General features: G+C 45.8%; 1 protein-coding gene across 2 annotated transcripts in view; it reads right to left on the bottom strand.

The window, feature by feature from the left end:
• Positions 1-2356: 2356 nt before the first annotated feature.
• The window catches only part of LOC136004197 (nuclear transport factor 2-like), a 51828-nt gene continuing 36925 nt past the window's right edge, over positions 2357-17259 (bottom strand). For both annotated transcript variants that reach the window (XM_065660477.1, XM_065660476.1), the window contains exon 5: positions 2357-2907. In XM_065660477.1, the coding sequence (XP_065516549.1) occupies positions 2794-2907 (114 nt within the window). In that variant the 3' untranslated portion in view covers positions 2357-2793. The remainder of the gene's footprint in view (positions 2908-17259) is intronic.

The following is a 17259-nucleotide window of genomic DNA, read 5'->3' as shown; positions in this document are numbered from 1 at the left end:
GGTGATATGATAAAGGAAATAACAAGGTAAGAGATTACAACACCTCAGCACCAGCTGAGCGATAACTCGGCCAACCCCACCCGACCGAGCACCGACCGACACCTAGTCCAACTCTATAGTCCTCTAGCCCTTCCGAGTAACTCTCTGTTACATCCTGGGCATGATATGCTGTGGTATGGAATACCTCTTTGTCTAGTTTGGGTCAGGTGTCCTGTCTCTGCTTCCTCCTCACTTTCCCTCCTCCCTGGCAGACCATGAGGCTCAGAAAGTCCTTGGTCAGCTAAAACATTCGTGTTATCAGCAATGTTCTCAGGCCGAAAGTCAAAATACAGTGCTGCTCCAGCTACTAAGGAGAAAAATTACTGCTACTGCTAAACCCAGGACACCCCTGAACAATCTACATGGCCAGTTCCAGGGGATAACTGATTTGAGCTTTTAATGGCCTCAAAGAATCTCATTTTAGATAGTTCTAAAACTAACACCTGCCCCATGTTTCCCCCTTGAAACTGACTTTTAACAAGCTCTCTCCTGGCTTCCTGAGCTCGTTATGTGGAGGAATAACCTGACCTTGCAGGGCAGATCGTTCTGCAGAGCAAGGTTCTTAGATTCTTACTCCTCTGCCAGGCTTTGTTTGGATCTGGAGATCCAGCACAAGGATCCTTGCTTAGCAGCAACCACAAAAAACACCTCTTTCTACTGAAAGAGCTAATCTCTTTGGGTGAAGAATTTTGAGCACAACTTTCATAGCATAGAAGCAGTGACATAACAGTTCTAAATTTGAAATGGGGAGCATGACAGTGTTGCGGTAGTGAGCAGGAGGGTCCTAACATCAGCTTCCAAGAAAGTTCTATTCCAATTCAAAGGCCAAAGCAAGCAGATTTGAGTCATGACTGGCTTGAGCATGACCCATTCCAGGCTTTCCTCAAAAAAAGGGCAATGCCATGGTCATAAACTTCAAAAGCAAGCCCAGCAAAGAATGCTAATCCCTTTTAAACTGGGTCCTAACAGCCCAGTGAGGTCTGAAGGCAAAGTGAAGGCAATTCTGCTCCTGTACCACCTCATCTGCTGGACAGAACCTGGAGAAGGCTCCAGGGAAACCTTAGAGCAGCTCCGGTGCCTAAAGGGGCTACAAGAAACCTGGAGAGGTGTTTTGGACAAGGACCTGTAGGGACAGGACAAGGGGAATGGCTTTAACCTGCCAGAGGGGAGACTGAGATGAGATCTTAGGCAGAAGTTCTTCCCTGTGAGGGTGGTGAGGCACTGGCAAAGGCTGCCGGGAGAAGCTGTGGCTGCCCCACCCCTGACAGTGTTCAAGGCCAGGGGCCTTGGAGCAACTTGCTCTAGTGGAAGGTGTCCCTGCCTGTGGCAGGGGGTTGGAACTGGATGAGCTTTAAGGTCCCTTCAACCCAAACCAGTCTGGGATTAGTAAATCCCTTCAGTGGTGGAACACCACCACCTCCAGGGTGGAGGACTCATCGCAGCCAACCAGGTCCTGGAAACCTGCACAGCAAAGGGTGTACTACCAACCAGTTCCATTGACAGCACAGGGATGCTTAGAAAATCCCCACAGAGCATGGATCTGGTCAGAGCCTGAGCTGGATACAAACTCTAGGAGGGCAGTAGTGATCTCCTGACTGTGAAGAAAATACAGCTGGCCTGTTCTACTTCGAGTGTGAATGTAATGACCTATGGGTGACAGGACAGAAATAGTTAACAAAATGGATCCAGGTGTTATCACCCTGGTCACTGGGAAGAAAACACCAGGTGCTATTGCCCTGGTTAGGATTAAGCCTTGGGAATGGTAAAGAGAACAATGAAGTGTCAAGATCGGTTAGCAAAACAAAGCAGGCAGTTTGCAAGATAAAGCAGGACAAGCAACTCAAAGACAGACCAAACAATGTAAATATTTGTAACCCTTAGTAGTTTTGCTGAATCAGGATGACAATGAAGTAAGAGAGTGGAAAGTTACTGCTTAGCACTTAGTGGACTATAAAAGGGATACCAGCAATAAAGCTCTTCAGATTTCACCAGAACTGGAGTCCGTCTTTGATACCCCACAATGACTGTCCGTGAAGATTAACTACAGGCTGCTGTGACTGTTGTCATCCTTGGGTGTTGAGGCATTTGTCCTGGTCAAACCAAGCTAGAAGTCTTGCTATAAAAGTTGCTGGGAAGGAGGGTGAAAGAAGTTGTATGGACAAGGGCATATCAGAACTGCCTCCCCTGGTACAACTGTCAAGCGCTCTTCAGTCTGCATTGTAAGTTTGTAAGCATTTCTATACCAGGCAGACACAGGACATCCACAGTAAGTGCTATCACCTACTCCATATCCAAGTCATTAAAACAAATTAAACTGTTAAGAAAATTTCAAGGTTTTATTGTATAGCAGTGAAACATCTGAACAAATCAATATCTGGGCTGTACAGGCTGCTGTTCTTTCATTTCTTTGAGCATCGTGTCAGTACATAAACAACCACCTTTTGCATTATTACTTCTTTCCAAGGCATGCTGGTACAACACAAATTTCTCTTGTCAAATGCAGCTAAGTCTAACTTCCAAACATCATGCACAAAAAAGTCATCTATGACAATGTAAACTCAGCAGAAGGGCAGGTCACAGCTCTTGCTTTGCTCATACTCTGCAGCACTGCAGGTTTGTGTATGATATTTAGAATGTTCCGTGAGTGTGAATAATACCAGTAAGAGGAGAGGAGTGAAAAAAACCAACCTAAAAATAAAATAAAAAAAAAAAAAAAAAAAAAAAAAAAAGCTGGGGTGCCTCAGGGTTGCCAGCTCAGCCAAAGTTGTGCAGTGCTAGCCTGAACACGTCATTGGTGCAAACCCAGGCGTCGTTGATGTTCTTTAATAGAAATATCTGGTGGAATCCCATGATAGGATCTTCATCAGCCTGCAGAGACAGAGAGAAAAAAAGTTCAAAAAGCTCTTTTATTGACAAATGTATTCCAAAACTCATAAGACAACTGAAAAGCTAACATTCACAGTAATGTCACATGCTGTAAGATGCAGAGTACTGAGAGAGAAAATAATACAACCAGAGGTTATGCTCCAGAGCACTTTGCAGACAAACACAGAGGGCCTAAGGATGCAGAAATAGTGCGATGACCTGAAGTTTGGGTTTTCTGGAAGGCTCGGGGCCATGTCATTCCATCAGCTTCACCACACTGATAAGAGCATGCCTGCCTCGGTGCTGAATTGCACATTTGCTTTGGGCCTTGCCTGGGAACCAGGCATAAACCAGGGTGCTTCAAAATCAGATTTTAGCTACTGTGCTTTGGTGACAGAAGGGAGTTTTTCTGTGGAAGTCAGTATCAATATTGCCTCAATGATCTAGGCACTGATTGATGCCTTTGAAAGCATTCCCAGAGCAGGTTCAGCTGGCCAGCAACACTGTACTTCCCCCCTCTGCTGTCAAGAACAGCTCAAAGGGAGCAAAGTATCTGCTATAGCTGCAATGAGGTGTTCCAAACCCAGGGAATCTTTGCAGCAGAGACTCAAAATTCCTGCCTTTGACAATCCACCTGCATGCACTAGCATAGGACCTGTGCTATATTTGTTATTTACTACAAAGGTAGAACGTAATGGGTTCAAACTTAAAACAGGGGAAGTTCAGGTTGGATATAAGGAAGAAGTTCTTTACTGTGAGAGTGGTGAGGCACTGGAATGGGTTGCCCAAGGAAGTTGTGAATGCTCCATCCCTGGCAGTGTTCAAGGCCAGGTTGGATGGAGTCTTGGGTGACATGGTCTAGTGGAAGGTGTCCCTGCCCATGGCAGGGGGTTGGAACTAGATGATCTTAAGGTCCTTTCCAACCCTAACTATTCTATGATTCTGTTAATGTAGTATTAGAGGGAGACTAGTTCTTCTACCTAATGTTTACCAGTCTCCTCAGAGACACCATGCGGAAACTAGAGCCTCAAAACAACAGAAATGATTCCCAAATGAGTTGGAAGTCACACAACAGGATTTGATCTGAACAGTGCATGGGACCAAGCTACAAAACAATCTTCTGATAGTGACCACAGTGTGGTCATTCACATTCACAATTCAATTCAGGATTTTGGGAGGATTTTAAGCTCTATTCTTTCAGCACACGTCCATTCAGCTTCAGAAAAAGGGGGAAATGCATTGAAAAACAAGACATTGAAAAGCAGCAGCTAGAGCAGCACATGAAACAGCCTGTCAGAGAGCTGAATAGTTATTCACAGTGCTCTGCTGCTCTCCACCAAGAACAGCACATGAAAAGAAATATCTTTACTTTTAAAAGTAATACATAAGTGATAAATTGACTGTGAAACAAGTCAGCTTTGAGGAGCAACTTGTTAAGGCCATCAGTTATACTGCAAACCAGCAGGTCTGCCAGAGCACTAGAAGGATCAAGTGCATGTAAAAGCAGCATTCAGCTCTAAAACCACTGCCAGGATTTCACAGTGATAACTGCCTACGAAGTAAAGTGGTGTAGATGAAGTGCGGTTTCAGTAAATGTATGCTAATCCTCAGAGGAAAAACATATTAGCTATGGTCTCTCAGGAAAATTATTCTGAAATCAGAATGAACAGGTTTTGTGGGGGTTTTTTTAAACCAGCTGGGAACTCAAAAGCTATCAGGGCAAGCACAGGGTTAGCAATTATTAGAATGGAACAGAGAACCAAAACCCGTAAGTAAGCAACTGCACAAGTGCATAGAGAGCACCCACATACCAAACCCTGCATGCATTTCTTATCACTAAAAAATAAATAAATAAACAATCATACAATAAGGAAAGGCCAGAGAAGGACAAGAAAGATGATCCAGCTACAGGACAGCTTTCTACCAAGGAAAGTCAATTGAGTCTGACTCTCTGGCTTGCAAAATTGTGATCAGGGTGAGGGGAATAGGCAAGATAAATTTCTATAAAACCATAAAGGAAAACGTGAATGAGGAAACTACAGCCAGAATTTAAGAAGGCAACAAAGCCAGAAGTATGAGCAGGTCAAGTGTGCAGTAGACGAATGAAAGAAAACTCCTCAAGCAAGACAAGCGTCAATAAAGCCACTCTTCAACAGGCTGATGAACTGGGCAACTTTTTGTCATGTTGATATACACCTCCTTTTGCATTAGGCAGAGGCTTCCTAACAATCAGCACAGTATGAACACAAGCAATTAAACCCACCGTCCATCTTGTTCATTTGCACATGGCAGCAGTTGTGCCAATTATTTCAGGGGAAGTAGTATCACCATTAAAGCAGCCCAGAACAGATGCTTGCATACCCATGCTGAAGAGGTGGCCTGTGCACCAAAACCTGTGCATTTATGCCTATTCTAGCTTTCCGGTATGGTCTCACTGCTGCTTGATAGGTTCCTGGCCATGAAGGAATCTTTACGAAAACTGAGTAGCATCAGGCCAGCTTGGACAGAGCCTTGGGCAATATGGTCTAGGGTGAGGTGTCCCCAGTTTTAGCTCTCAAGCTAAAGAAAGAACAAGGTCCTACTTTTATATGAGACTCCTCATAAAAAGAGAGTCTCTGTCTTCTTTGTAGCCATGCTTAAGTTGGAATGAATTCACATTCATGTCAGCTCCTTTCTAATGGCTTAGTTTAAACCAGCCAGGCAGAATCATTTCAGCTTGAATCACTTCTAATCGCAAGTATTAATAAGCAATTATTATACTCGCCCTATGGTCTTCTTAGGTCACTGAGGCATCTATTACAAGTTGTGTAAGTAGTTTTCACACCAACTTTGAGTATATCATTACTGACATGAGTACAATTTAAAACTATACCTCTGGAAAAAAGATATTACCACCTTTAGTAGCTTTAGTGTAGGTTTCCTCCATTTCTGCTAAGCCCAGCTGCACTGCAGCTTCTCAGTGCTTTGGCTCAAGGAGAATTTCCTCCTCTTTCACACAACTCAGGACTGGACATATAAAAAAAAAAGATTAAAAGAAAAGGGAATTCTTCCTCAAATACTTGTTGTTGCACAGATGGCAAATTCCCATGAGGACAACACATTGCTTCCTTTATTTCTTTCATGTTATGTCTTCACAGCATAGAGAAGCAGTGTACTTTAAAGACAAGGAAAATCCTGGACTATATTTAAGGCAAAGTAAACAATTTATAGTCTGTTTCCAAAATTCTGAGTATGTCCTATTAAGACATAGCAAAGACCCACAGCTGAGTGACTTGAGATGCTCTAGAAGGCATAAACTAATCCTATCCCATTTTATTTGGGATCTTTACCACAGCTCAGATAACATCACTGAAATTCTTTACCCTTAGTTTCCCCCTCCAAAATCAGCTATGTCCAACTCAAAATTTGCATTCCAGATGTGAGGCTTGAAACACAGGGGCTTTATTTTTCCCACAAAGCTTTCCTTTATGCAGTTCAAATTCTTTCATGACATCCTTCAATTAAAACAAAAGCAGAATCAGATTGTAAAGATCTGGTTTTCAGGCCAGCCTCATGCTCGTCATGAGCATGGACTACCAGCAGCAGCGCATTCAGAACCACAGCATGGTTTGGGTTGGAAGGGACCTTTAAAGATCATCTATTCCAGCATCCCCACCACAGGTAGGGACACCTTCCACTAGATCAGGCACAGCTTTGTCTAGCAGTCTTCCAAGCCGCCAAGCACAGACACTTCACAAGGTGACCAGGCACCAGGGTTTTAGCCTTCTAGTGAGAATCTTCCCTGGTACCCAATCTGAACTTCACAAGTTCTGGTTTGCAACCACTGTCCTTTGTTACACTGGCACCACCAAGAACAGTTTGCTTTCAGGTTAAGTGCTCAATTACTTTCCACCTGGAGGGCGGATTGCCCTTAGCCCCTCCTCTCCCAGCTCTACAAGCTGCGTATAGAACACTGACAATCTTGGCAGATTTTTTACTTCTTCCAGTTTTTCTACATTTTTCTGACCTGGAGACTCAAACTGTAGAAAGTCCACAGCTCAGAGAGCTGTGGGTCATGTCAGAGTATTAGATGCAACACTACTTCGCAATCGAAGTTTAGCTGCACAGCTCCTCTTTTCTGGTCAGAGAGTTTTACCCTTCCATTAGCACCCCACAGCATGTGCTGATTAAACTGCAGGGCTGCAACTATACTTACCTCAAAGGAATCACAGAATCACAGAATCCCAAGGGTTGGAAGGGACCTAAAAAGATCATCTAGTCCAACCCCCCTGCAAGAGCAGGGTAACCTACAGTACATCACACAGGAACTTGTCCAGGCGGGCCTTGAATATCTCCAGTGTAGGAGACTCCACAACCCCCCTGGGCAACCTGTTCCAGTGCTCTGTCACTCTTACAGTAAAGAAGTTCTTCCTGATGTTAACGTGGAACTTCCTATGTTCCAGTTTACACCCATTGCCCCTTGTCCTATCACTGGATATCACTGAAAAAAGCCTAGCTCCATCATCCTGACACCTACCCTTCACATATTTGTAAACATTGATGAGGTCACCCCTCAGTCTCCTCTTTTGCAAGCTAAAGAGACCCAGCTCCCTCAGCCTCTCCTCATAAGGGAGATGTTCCACTCCCTTAATCATCTTTGTGGCTCTGCGCTGGACTCCTTCAAGCAATTCCCTGTCCTTCTTGAACAGAGGGGCCCAGAACTGGACGCAATATTCCAGATGCAGCCTCACCAAGGCTGAGTAGAGGGGGAGGAGAACCTCTCTTGACCTACTAACCACTCCCTTTCTAATGCACCCTAAGATGCCATTTGCCTTCTTGGCCACAAGAGCACATTGCTGGCTCATGGTCATCCTCCTATCCACCAGGACCCCCAGGTCCCTTTCCCGTTCACTACTTTCCAGCAGGTCAACCCCCAACCTGTACTGGTACATGGGGTTGTTCTTCCCCAGATGCAAGACTCTACACTTGCCCTTGTTAAATTTCATCAAGTTTCTCCCCGCCCAACTCTCCAGCCTGTCCAGGTCTCGCTGAATGGCAGCACAGTCCTCTGGTGTGTCAGCCACTCCTCCCAGTTTTGTGTCATCAGCAAACTTGCTGAGGGTGCACTCAATTCCCTCATCCAGGTCACTGATGAAAATATTAAACAGCACCGGTCCCAGCACCGACCCCTGGGGAACTCCACTAGTCACAGACCTCCAGCTAGATTCTGCGCCATTGACCACAACTCTCTGCCTTCTTCCTTTCAACCAGTTCTCGATCCACCTCACTACTTGATCGTCAAGCCCACACTTCCTTAGCTTATCTATGAGGATGCTGTGGGAGACAGTATCAAATGCCTTACTGAAATCAAGAAAAACTACATCTACCGCTCTACCATCATCCCTCCACCTAGTCACTTCCTCATAGAAGGCTATAAGGTTGGTCATACATGACTTCCCCCTCATAAAACCATGTTGGCTGTTCTTAATGACCCCCTCATCCTTGATATGCCTAGTGATGGAGTCAAGAATAAGTTGTTCCATCATCTTTCCAGGGATGGAGGTAAGGCTGACCGGTCTATAATTACCCGGGTCCTCCTTCTTGCCCTTCTTATAGATTGGTGTGACCTTTGCCATCCGCCAATCCTCAGGCACCTCGCCCGTTTCCCACGACTTACCAAAGATGATGGAAAGTGGCCTAGCAATGACCTCCGCCAGCTCCCTCAGCACCCGTGGGTGCATTCCATCCGGACCCATCGATTTACAGATGTCCAGTTTGCATAGCTGATCCCTAACCCAATCCTCATCTACCAAAGCAAACTCCTCCTTTGTCCTGACTCCTTCTGGGGCTATAGAAATCCGGGGCCCTCGGGGAGAGTCTGCAGGAGTAAAGACAGAGGCAAAGAAGGCATTCAGCACCTCTGCCTTCTTTATATCCTCTGTCTCCAGGGTACCCACTTCGTTCAGCAGTGGGCCTATATTGCCTCTTGTTTTAGTTTTATTTGCTATGTATTCGAAGAAGCCCTTTCTATTGTCTTTAACCCGACTAGCAAGATTGAGTTCCAAGGAGGCCTTAGCTGTCCTAATTGCCTCCCTACATCCTCTAACAACTGTCCTATATTCCTCCCAAGCGGCCAGCCCCTCCTTCCATAATCCATAGATTCTCCTTTTCCACTTGAGTTTGCCCAGCAGCTCCTTGTTTAACCACGCCGGTCTCCTAGATCCCTTACTTGACTTCCTACTCATTGGAACGCTCCGATCCTGAGCTTGGAAGAAGCGGTCCTTGAATGCTAACCAACTATCTTGAGCCCCTTTACCGCCTAGTACACTTTCCCATGAGACTTCCCTTAGCAGTTGACTGAAGAGGCCAAAGTTGGCCCTTCGGAAATCCAGAACTGTGGCTTTGCTAGGTATTCTATTCCTCCCACACAGGATCCTAAACTCCACCATCTCATGGTCACTGCAGCCAAGGCTGCCATTGACCGTCACCACTTCGACCAAACCCTCCTTGTTGGCGAGTACTAAATCTAGCAGCGCTGCTCCCCTAGTTGGTACGTCCACCATTTGCATTACTTAAGATAGATTCTTTCAGATGTTAAGTCTCATTTAACAGGCTTTAAGCAGTGCTTTAAGTGTTCATTGTGCATTACAAAATCATCCAGTGATTTGAACTGCAAACTGCCTTTCCCTTTTAAGGCTAGGAAACACCACATAACAATTAGTTATTCACAATTAATTCTGCATCACTTCAAAATTCACATTCTGTGGGATAGCCACAGGTCTGCCAGGTTGCTCTGAGAAGGCACAAGCCACAGCCATGCTTCTCAGCCAAGCTCAAGGGACAGAAGAGCGAGAAGAGAGCACTCCTTACTCAACCAGGACAGCACGGAAGAGCAGTAAGGCAGAGGGTAAGACATTGTGGAGGGCTAGCCTGAAGACTTCACTGGTGCACACCCAGGCACCTTGAGAACTTTTCAACAAAAAGGACTGGTGGAAGCCTAGAACCTGGTGATCATCTGCCTGAGCATAATGGGAGAAATACGCTACAAGGTGAAGCACACTGGGTGACATTCTGGATGAACACTAGCAAAGTAGTGTCACACCAAATAAAACTCACTCCTACAGGCTTAAACTGATGCTTATCCTTCCTAGTTGAAGCAAACAAACATGCACCCAGATGAAGAACAGCAGCAAAACATGATAAAAGACTGAGAGTAAGATCCTTGCTAGTAACATGCACCCCACTCAGATGCTCTATTATTCTCCAACATTATCTCTAAGAAGCTGTTGTGCCCAGTCCCCTCAGTGCAGCTGATTATTCTGCTGCAAAAGATGTTGCTTTGTTTTAATTTACAGTTCATACTGGTATTAGCATGGTGGGCTGGAGCAGATACACATCCCAACCTTGTCACAGGGCAGTAATGATTTCAATTGACCTCTGTTAAATCTCCCTCTAGCAGGGGAGGCCAAAGGCTTAAAACAACCCAAACCTGCAAGCTTACTTAAGGCATACTAATCTGGCAAAGGAAACAGGGTCTGACAGTAATAGTCCTTGGCTCTGTGATTTCTTCAGAACTCTTCTAGTGCAGTTAAGAAGAAAGCTGAGGCTTTGTGACAATTTGGTAGCAGTTCACTCCACTATATATGCAGGGAGAGTAGAAGGTTTTTTGACTCTGGTTTGGGTTTTTTCCCTCACTAAAATCAAACAAGATCAAAATATAATGGTTTAAGGAAGAAATACAAGATGCGCCCAGCTGACTTAAGAATGAGTGAGTTTCCACTGATTTTTTGAAACTAGGAACTCAAGCAACTAAGGCCTCAGAAAATCAATTTAAATATCATGCCAAGAATGACTTCTTAGAAAGAACATGTAAGAGGTATTTTAGCATTATTATTTTCTTTGATTACTCTATTAAAAGCATTATGCATGCTCCTTCATTACATGAAATGATGCATGTTTTGGAAAATGGCAGAGGATTCAAAAGCATATGCATTGACTGTATTGGGTTTTGAAGAATCTGGCTCACAGGGCTATGGAAAGGATAACTGAACGGTAAGCAGGAAGCACGGCTTTTCCCTTCTGCTACTGGTGGTCTTGGAAGTGCTCTCCCTTGTGCAAATTTCTCTTCAGTTTTCCTTGAGACCAATGGATGTGAGCTGAACTACCACACCATTAAGAAGACAACTTTTAAACAAAAGTGTGCAGCTCCATGTTTGTGTTGAAGTGCACCCTGTTCAACTGAAGGTAAAGAAGAACCACTTGTTACAATGCACTAACTGAACCCAGTTGTTCCCAGTTACAGTACTGTATCTAGAACAGCACTGAGATGTGTTAAAATGGCTGTCAACACATATGTAGTCACACAAGTATTCTCTACATATGACATGAACATGTCATGAACATGTTTTGGGCAAAGTGATCACAAAATGATTGAATTTAAAATCCTTGGAAAAGTCAGGAAGAAGGTCAGCAAAACTTTCACTTCTGGAGGGCTGACTTTGGCCTGTTTAGGATGCTGGTTGGCAGAATTCCTTGGGAAACATTACTGAAGGACAAAGGGGTCCAGGAAGGCTGGATGCTCTTCAAGAATGAAATCCTTAAGGCACAGGAGCAGGCAGTCCCTATGTGCCAAAAATCAACCCAGCAGGAAAGAGACCAGCCTGGCTCAACAGGGAGATATAGCTGGAACTTGGGAATAAAGAGAATCTACCACCTGTGGAAGAAGGGACTGTCACCCCATGAGGAGCACGAGGATGTTGTTAGGTTCTGTAAAGAGAAAGTTAGAAAGGTGAAGGCACAGCTGGAACTAAATCTGGCCACTGCTATCAAAGATAATAAAAAATACTTTTTCAAATATATTAGCAATAAAAGGAGGGCCCAGGAGAACCTCCATCCTCTGCTGGATGCCAGGGGAAACCTAGTGACTGAGGATGAGGAAAAGGCTGAGGTACTTAATGCTGCTTTTGCCTCAGTCTTTAATAGCCACACCAATCATCCTCAGGGTAATCAGTCCCCTGAGTTGGATTACAGAAATGGGGAGCTGACTGAAGTCCCCATAATCCAAGGAGAAATTGTTAGAGACCTCCTACTCCACTCAGACGTACACAAGTCTATGGGGCCAGATGGGTTCCACCTAGGAGCGAAGGAGCTGGTAGAGGATCTTGCCAAGCCACCCTCCATCATCTATCAGCAGTCCTGGTCTAGTAGGCAGGTCACAGGTGATCGGAGGTTGGCTAATACGACACCTCTCTATAAAAAGGGCAGGAAGGAGGACCCCAGAAACTACAGGCCTGTCAGCCGGAGCTTAGTTCCAGGGAAGGTCATAGAGATCATCCTAAGTGAGATCAAAAGCAACTGCAGGAAAACGGAAAGATCAAGCCCAGTGAACATGGGTTCATGACAGCCAGGTCCTGCTTGACCAACCTGATCCCCTACAATAAGGTGATCCACCTGGTTAATGAAGGAAAGGCTGCAGACATTGTCTATTTGGATTTAAGCAAAGCATTTGACACTGTCACCCACAGCATTCTCCTGGAGAAACTGGCTACTCATGGCCTGGATAGGTGTATTCTTAGCTGGGTTGGAAACTGGCTGGGTGGCAGAGCCCAAAGAATTGTGGTAAATGGTGTCACATCTAGTTGGCGACCAGTAACTAAGGGTGTCCCTCAGGGCTTGGTGTTTAACATCTTCATTGATGATGTGGATGAGGGGATTGAGTACACCCTTGGTAAATTTGCAGATGACACCAAGTTGTCTGGGAGTGTTGACCTGCTAAAGGGTAGGAAGGCTCTGCCGAGGGATCTGGAGAGGCTGGATCAATGGGCTGTGGCCAATGGTATGAGGTTCAATAAGACAAAGTACTAAGTCCTACATTTGGGCCACAACAACCCCATAAAATGCTCCAGGCCTGGGGAAGAATGGATGGAAAGCTGCTCATGGAAAAGGACATGGGGGTGCTGAATGACAGAGCTGAAAGTGAGCTTGTGCCCAGGCAGCCAAAAAGGCCAACAGCATCCTGTCCTGTATCAGCACAAGTATGGCAGCAGGGCCAGGGCACTGACTACCCCCCTGTATTGGGCGCTGGTGAGGCTGTGCCTCAAATCCTGTGTCCAGTTCTAGGCCCCTCACTACAAGAGAGACATTGAGGTGCTGGAGCAGGACCAGAGAAGGGCAACAGAGCTGGTGAAGGGCCTGGAGCACAAGTGTGATGAGGAACAGCTGAAGGACCTGGGGGGGGTTTAGTCTGGAGAAGGCTCAGGGGGGACCTTATTGCTCTCTACAACTGCCTGACAGGAGGATGGAGGCAGGAGGGGGCTGGTCTCTGCTCCCAAGGAACAAGTGACAAGACAAGAGGAAAGAGCCTCAAGCTGCACCAGAGGAGGTTCAGACTGGAATTAGGTACAATTTCTTCACAGAGAGGGTGTTCAGGCATTGGAACAGGCTGCTCAGGGCAGTGATGGAATCACCATCCCTGGAAGTGTTCACAAACCATGTAGACTAAGCCCTCAGTGACATGGTTTAGTGGTAGCCTTGGCAGTGCTGGGGTAGAGGTTGGACTCGATGATCTTAAAGGTTGATCAATCTGGTTGATTCTATAATCCTATGATTCAGGCTACTGACTGTCACTGGTCTTTCCATTTCTCTACCTGTGTAAGTATCACACAGGGTACAAGCAAGAAGTCAAAGATATAAGTTGACTTTGATTTTTTGGGACACTTCCTCAACAAGGAGCAGCATTCCCAGGCATCAAAATGTCCTTTTTAAAAATCAAAACCAGAGACACAAAGAGTGGAAAAATGTTGCCTCTCCTACTAAAAATTCACAAACAAGTTGGATTTGATCATGACAATGTCCTGGGTTTGGCAGTAGCAGTCATTTTTCACCTTCTTAGTAGCAGGTGCAGTGCTGTGGTTTTTTGACTTTCAGGCTGGGAACATCACTGATAACACTGATGTTTTTAGCTGTTGCTAAATAATGTTTACACTAACCAAAGGCTTTCTGAGTCTCATGCTCTGCCAGGGAGGAGGGGAAGCTGAGAGGAAGCAGTCATAGGACACCTGACCTGAACTAGCCAAAAGGGTATTTTATACCACAGCACACCATGCCCAGTATATAAACTGGGGGCAAATACCCAAAAGGACTAGATTGCTGCTTTGGTCGGGATGGGTATCGGTCGGCAGGTGGTAAACGGTTGTATTTTCTTCCCCTGTTATTTCCATTATCATAACTGTTTTTGGTGGTAGCAGTAGTGTTATACCTTAGTTACATTACTGTTCTCATATCAACCTGCGGGATGATCATTACATGAAAGCTGTGGCTTCAGTCTCTGGTGAGCAGGGCTGCAGATGGAGCGGAAGAGCTGATTTTATTCCAGCTCCTGTGATAACGAAGAATAATCCCTTTCAGCAAGACTTATGTGTCCAACGTTGTGATGACTATTAGAAGGGCTCTGCCTCCAGCCAGGTGGAGGTAGGGGACAATCGGATTTACTGGACTGTGTGAATCAGATGGCCTGGCACATCAGTCCAACAGAAGTATAAGGCTCTAGTAGATACCAGTGCACAATGTACCCTGATGCCATCAAGCTGTCAAGGGGTGGAACCCATCTATATTTCTGGAGTGACAGGAGGATCCCAAGAGTTGACTGCACTGGAGGCTGAAATCAGCCTGACTAGAAGGAAGTGGCAAAAGCACCACATTGTGACTGGTCCAGAGGCTCCATGCATTCTTGGCATAAACTACCTCAGGAGGGGGTACTTCAAAGACCCAAAAGGGTACCAATAGGCTTTTGGTATTGCTACTTCGGAGACAGAGAAAACTGAGCAGCTGTCCACCCTTCCTGGTCTCTCAGAGGAACCTTCTGTTGCGGTGTTGCTGAAGGTCGAAGAAAAACAAGAGCGAATTGCGACCACAACAGTGCACCGGTGGCAATATCGCACTAACCGAGACTCCCTGATTCCCATCCATAAACTGATCCGTAGACCGGAAAGCCAAGGAGTGGTCAGTAGGATCCGTTCACCCTTTAATAGCCCCATACAGACAGTGTGAAAGTCTAAAGGACAGAAGAGAATAACATTAGACTATCGTGGCCTGAATGAAGTCACACCACTGAAGGCTGCCGTACCAGATATGCCAGAACTTCAATATGAACCGGAGTGAAAAGCGGCCAAGTGGCATGCCACAACTGATATTGCCAATGCATTTTTCTCAGTCCCTTTGGCGGCAAAGTGCAGGCCGCAGTTCGCTTTTACCTGGAGGGGAGTCCAGTACACTTGGAACCAACTGCCCCAGGGGTGGAAAAACAGCCCTACCATCTGCCATGGACTGATCCAGACTGCACTGGAACAGGGGCAAGCTCCAGAACACCTGCAATACACTGATGACATTATTGTGTGGGGCGATAGAGTGGAAAAAGTCTTTGAGAAAAGAAGGAAAATAATCCAAATCCTGCTAAAAGCTGGTTTTGCCCTAAAATAGAGAGAGGTCAAGGGACCTCCACAGGAGATTCAGATTTTGGAAAAACACTGCAAGATGGACATTGCCAGATCCCCACAGATGTGATCAACAAGATAACAGCAATGTCTCCACCAACTAATAAGAAACACAAGCTTTCTTAGGTGCTGTGGGGTTCTGGAGAATCCACATCCCAAATTACAGTTTGATTGTAAGCCCTCTCTATCATGCAACCCAGAAAAAGACTGATTTTAAATGAGGCCCTGAGCAACAACAAGCCTTTGAGCAAATTAAATGAGAGTTCATGCAGTAGCCCTTGGACCAGTCCAAGGCCAGATGTGAAAAGTGTACTCTACACCGCAGCCTGGGAGAATGGTCCTACCTGGAGCCTCTGGCAGAAAGCTCTAAAGGAGACTTGAGGTAGATCCCTCAGCGTTTGGAGTCAGGGATACAGAGGATCCGAGGCAGGCTACACTCAAACTGAAAAAGAGATACTGGCAGCCTATGAAGGGGTTTGAGCTGCTTCAGAAGTGATTGGCACTGAAGCACAGCTCCTCCTGGCACCCTGGTTGCCAGTGCTGGGCTGGATGTTCAAAGGCAGGGTCTCTTCTACACATCATGCAACCAGTGCTACATAGAGTAAGTGGGTTACACTAACTACACAAAGAGCTCAAAGAAATCCCAGTAGTCCAGGAATTCTAGAAGTCATCATGGACTGGCCAGAGGGCAGAGGTTTTGGAATGTCACCAGAGGAGGAGATGATGCATGATGAAGAGGCCCCACAATATAATACACTGTCAGAAAGTAAAAAGCAACATGCCTTGTTTACTGATGGGTCCTGCTATATTGTGGGAAAGCATCAGAGATGGAAGGCAGCTGTATGGAGTCCCTGAAAAAAAGCTGCAGTGTCCTGGGTTCAGCAGTAGCAGTTATTTTTCTCCTTAGTAGCTAGTGCAGTGCTATATTTTCATTTTTTGGCCTGGGAACAGAGCTGATAACGCCCATGTTTTTTGTTGCTGCTCAAATGTTTGGCCTGGCCAAGGACTTTCTGAGCCTCATGCTCTGCCAGGGAGGAGGGAAAACTGGGAGGAAGCAGAGACAGGACACCTGACCTAAACTGACCAAAGAAGTATTCCATACCACAGCACATCATGCCCAGGATGTAATGGAGAGTTACCCGGAAGGGCTAAGACTGCAGGGTGGGACGAGGTATCGGTCGGTGCTCGGCTGGGGGGAGTGGGGCGAGTTATTGGTCGGCTGGTGTTGAGGTGTTGTATTCTTTCCTCTTGTCATTTCCTTTATCATTATTATCATTGGTGGCAGCAGTAGTGGTTTGTGTTACACCTTAGTTACTAAACTGTTCTTATCTCAACCCGTGGGAGTTGCATTCTTTTCGATTCTCCTCTCCGTCCCTCCAGGAGCAGGGGGAGGGCAAAAGGGAGGGAAGTGAGTGAACGAGGTTTGTGGTTGGGTTTAAACCACGACATGCAGAAACTGCTGAAGAAGAGGGTGAATCAAGTCAGTTTACAGAGATGAAAGCGATCCAGCTGGCCTTGGACATTGCTGAAAAAGTGGCCAGTACTTTATACTGACTCGTGGATGGTGGCAAATGCCCTGTGGGGGTGGTTGCAGCAATGGAAGCAGAGCAACTGGCAATCAGAGGTAAACCGATCTGGACTGCTGCACTACGACAAGATATCGCTGCCCAGGTGGAGAACCTGGTGATGAAGGTATGACACATAGACAGATGCTCATATACCCAAGAGTCAGGCCACTGAGGAACACCAGAACAACCAACAAGTGGATCAAGCTGCTAAGACTGAAGTGGCTCAGATGGACTTAGATTGGCAACATAAAGGTTAATTATTTTTGGCCCGGTGGGCCTATGACACTTCAGGCCATCAGGGCAGAGATGCAACATAT

The sequence above is a fragment of the Lathamus discolor genome, chromosome W, assembly GCF_037157495.1.
Source record: "Lathamus discolor isolate bLatDis1 chromosome W, bLatDis1.hap1, whole genome shotgun sequence".
Classification (NCBI taxonomy): domain Eukaryota; kingdom Metazoa; phylum Chordata; class Aves; order Psittaciformes; family Psittacidae; genus Lathamus; species Lathamus discolor.
This window is presented reverse-complemented; position numbering and strand designations above follow the sequence as displayed.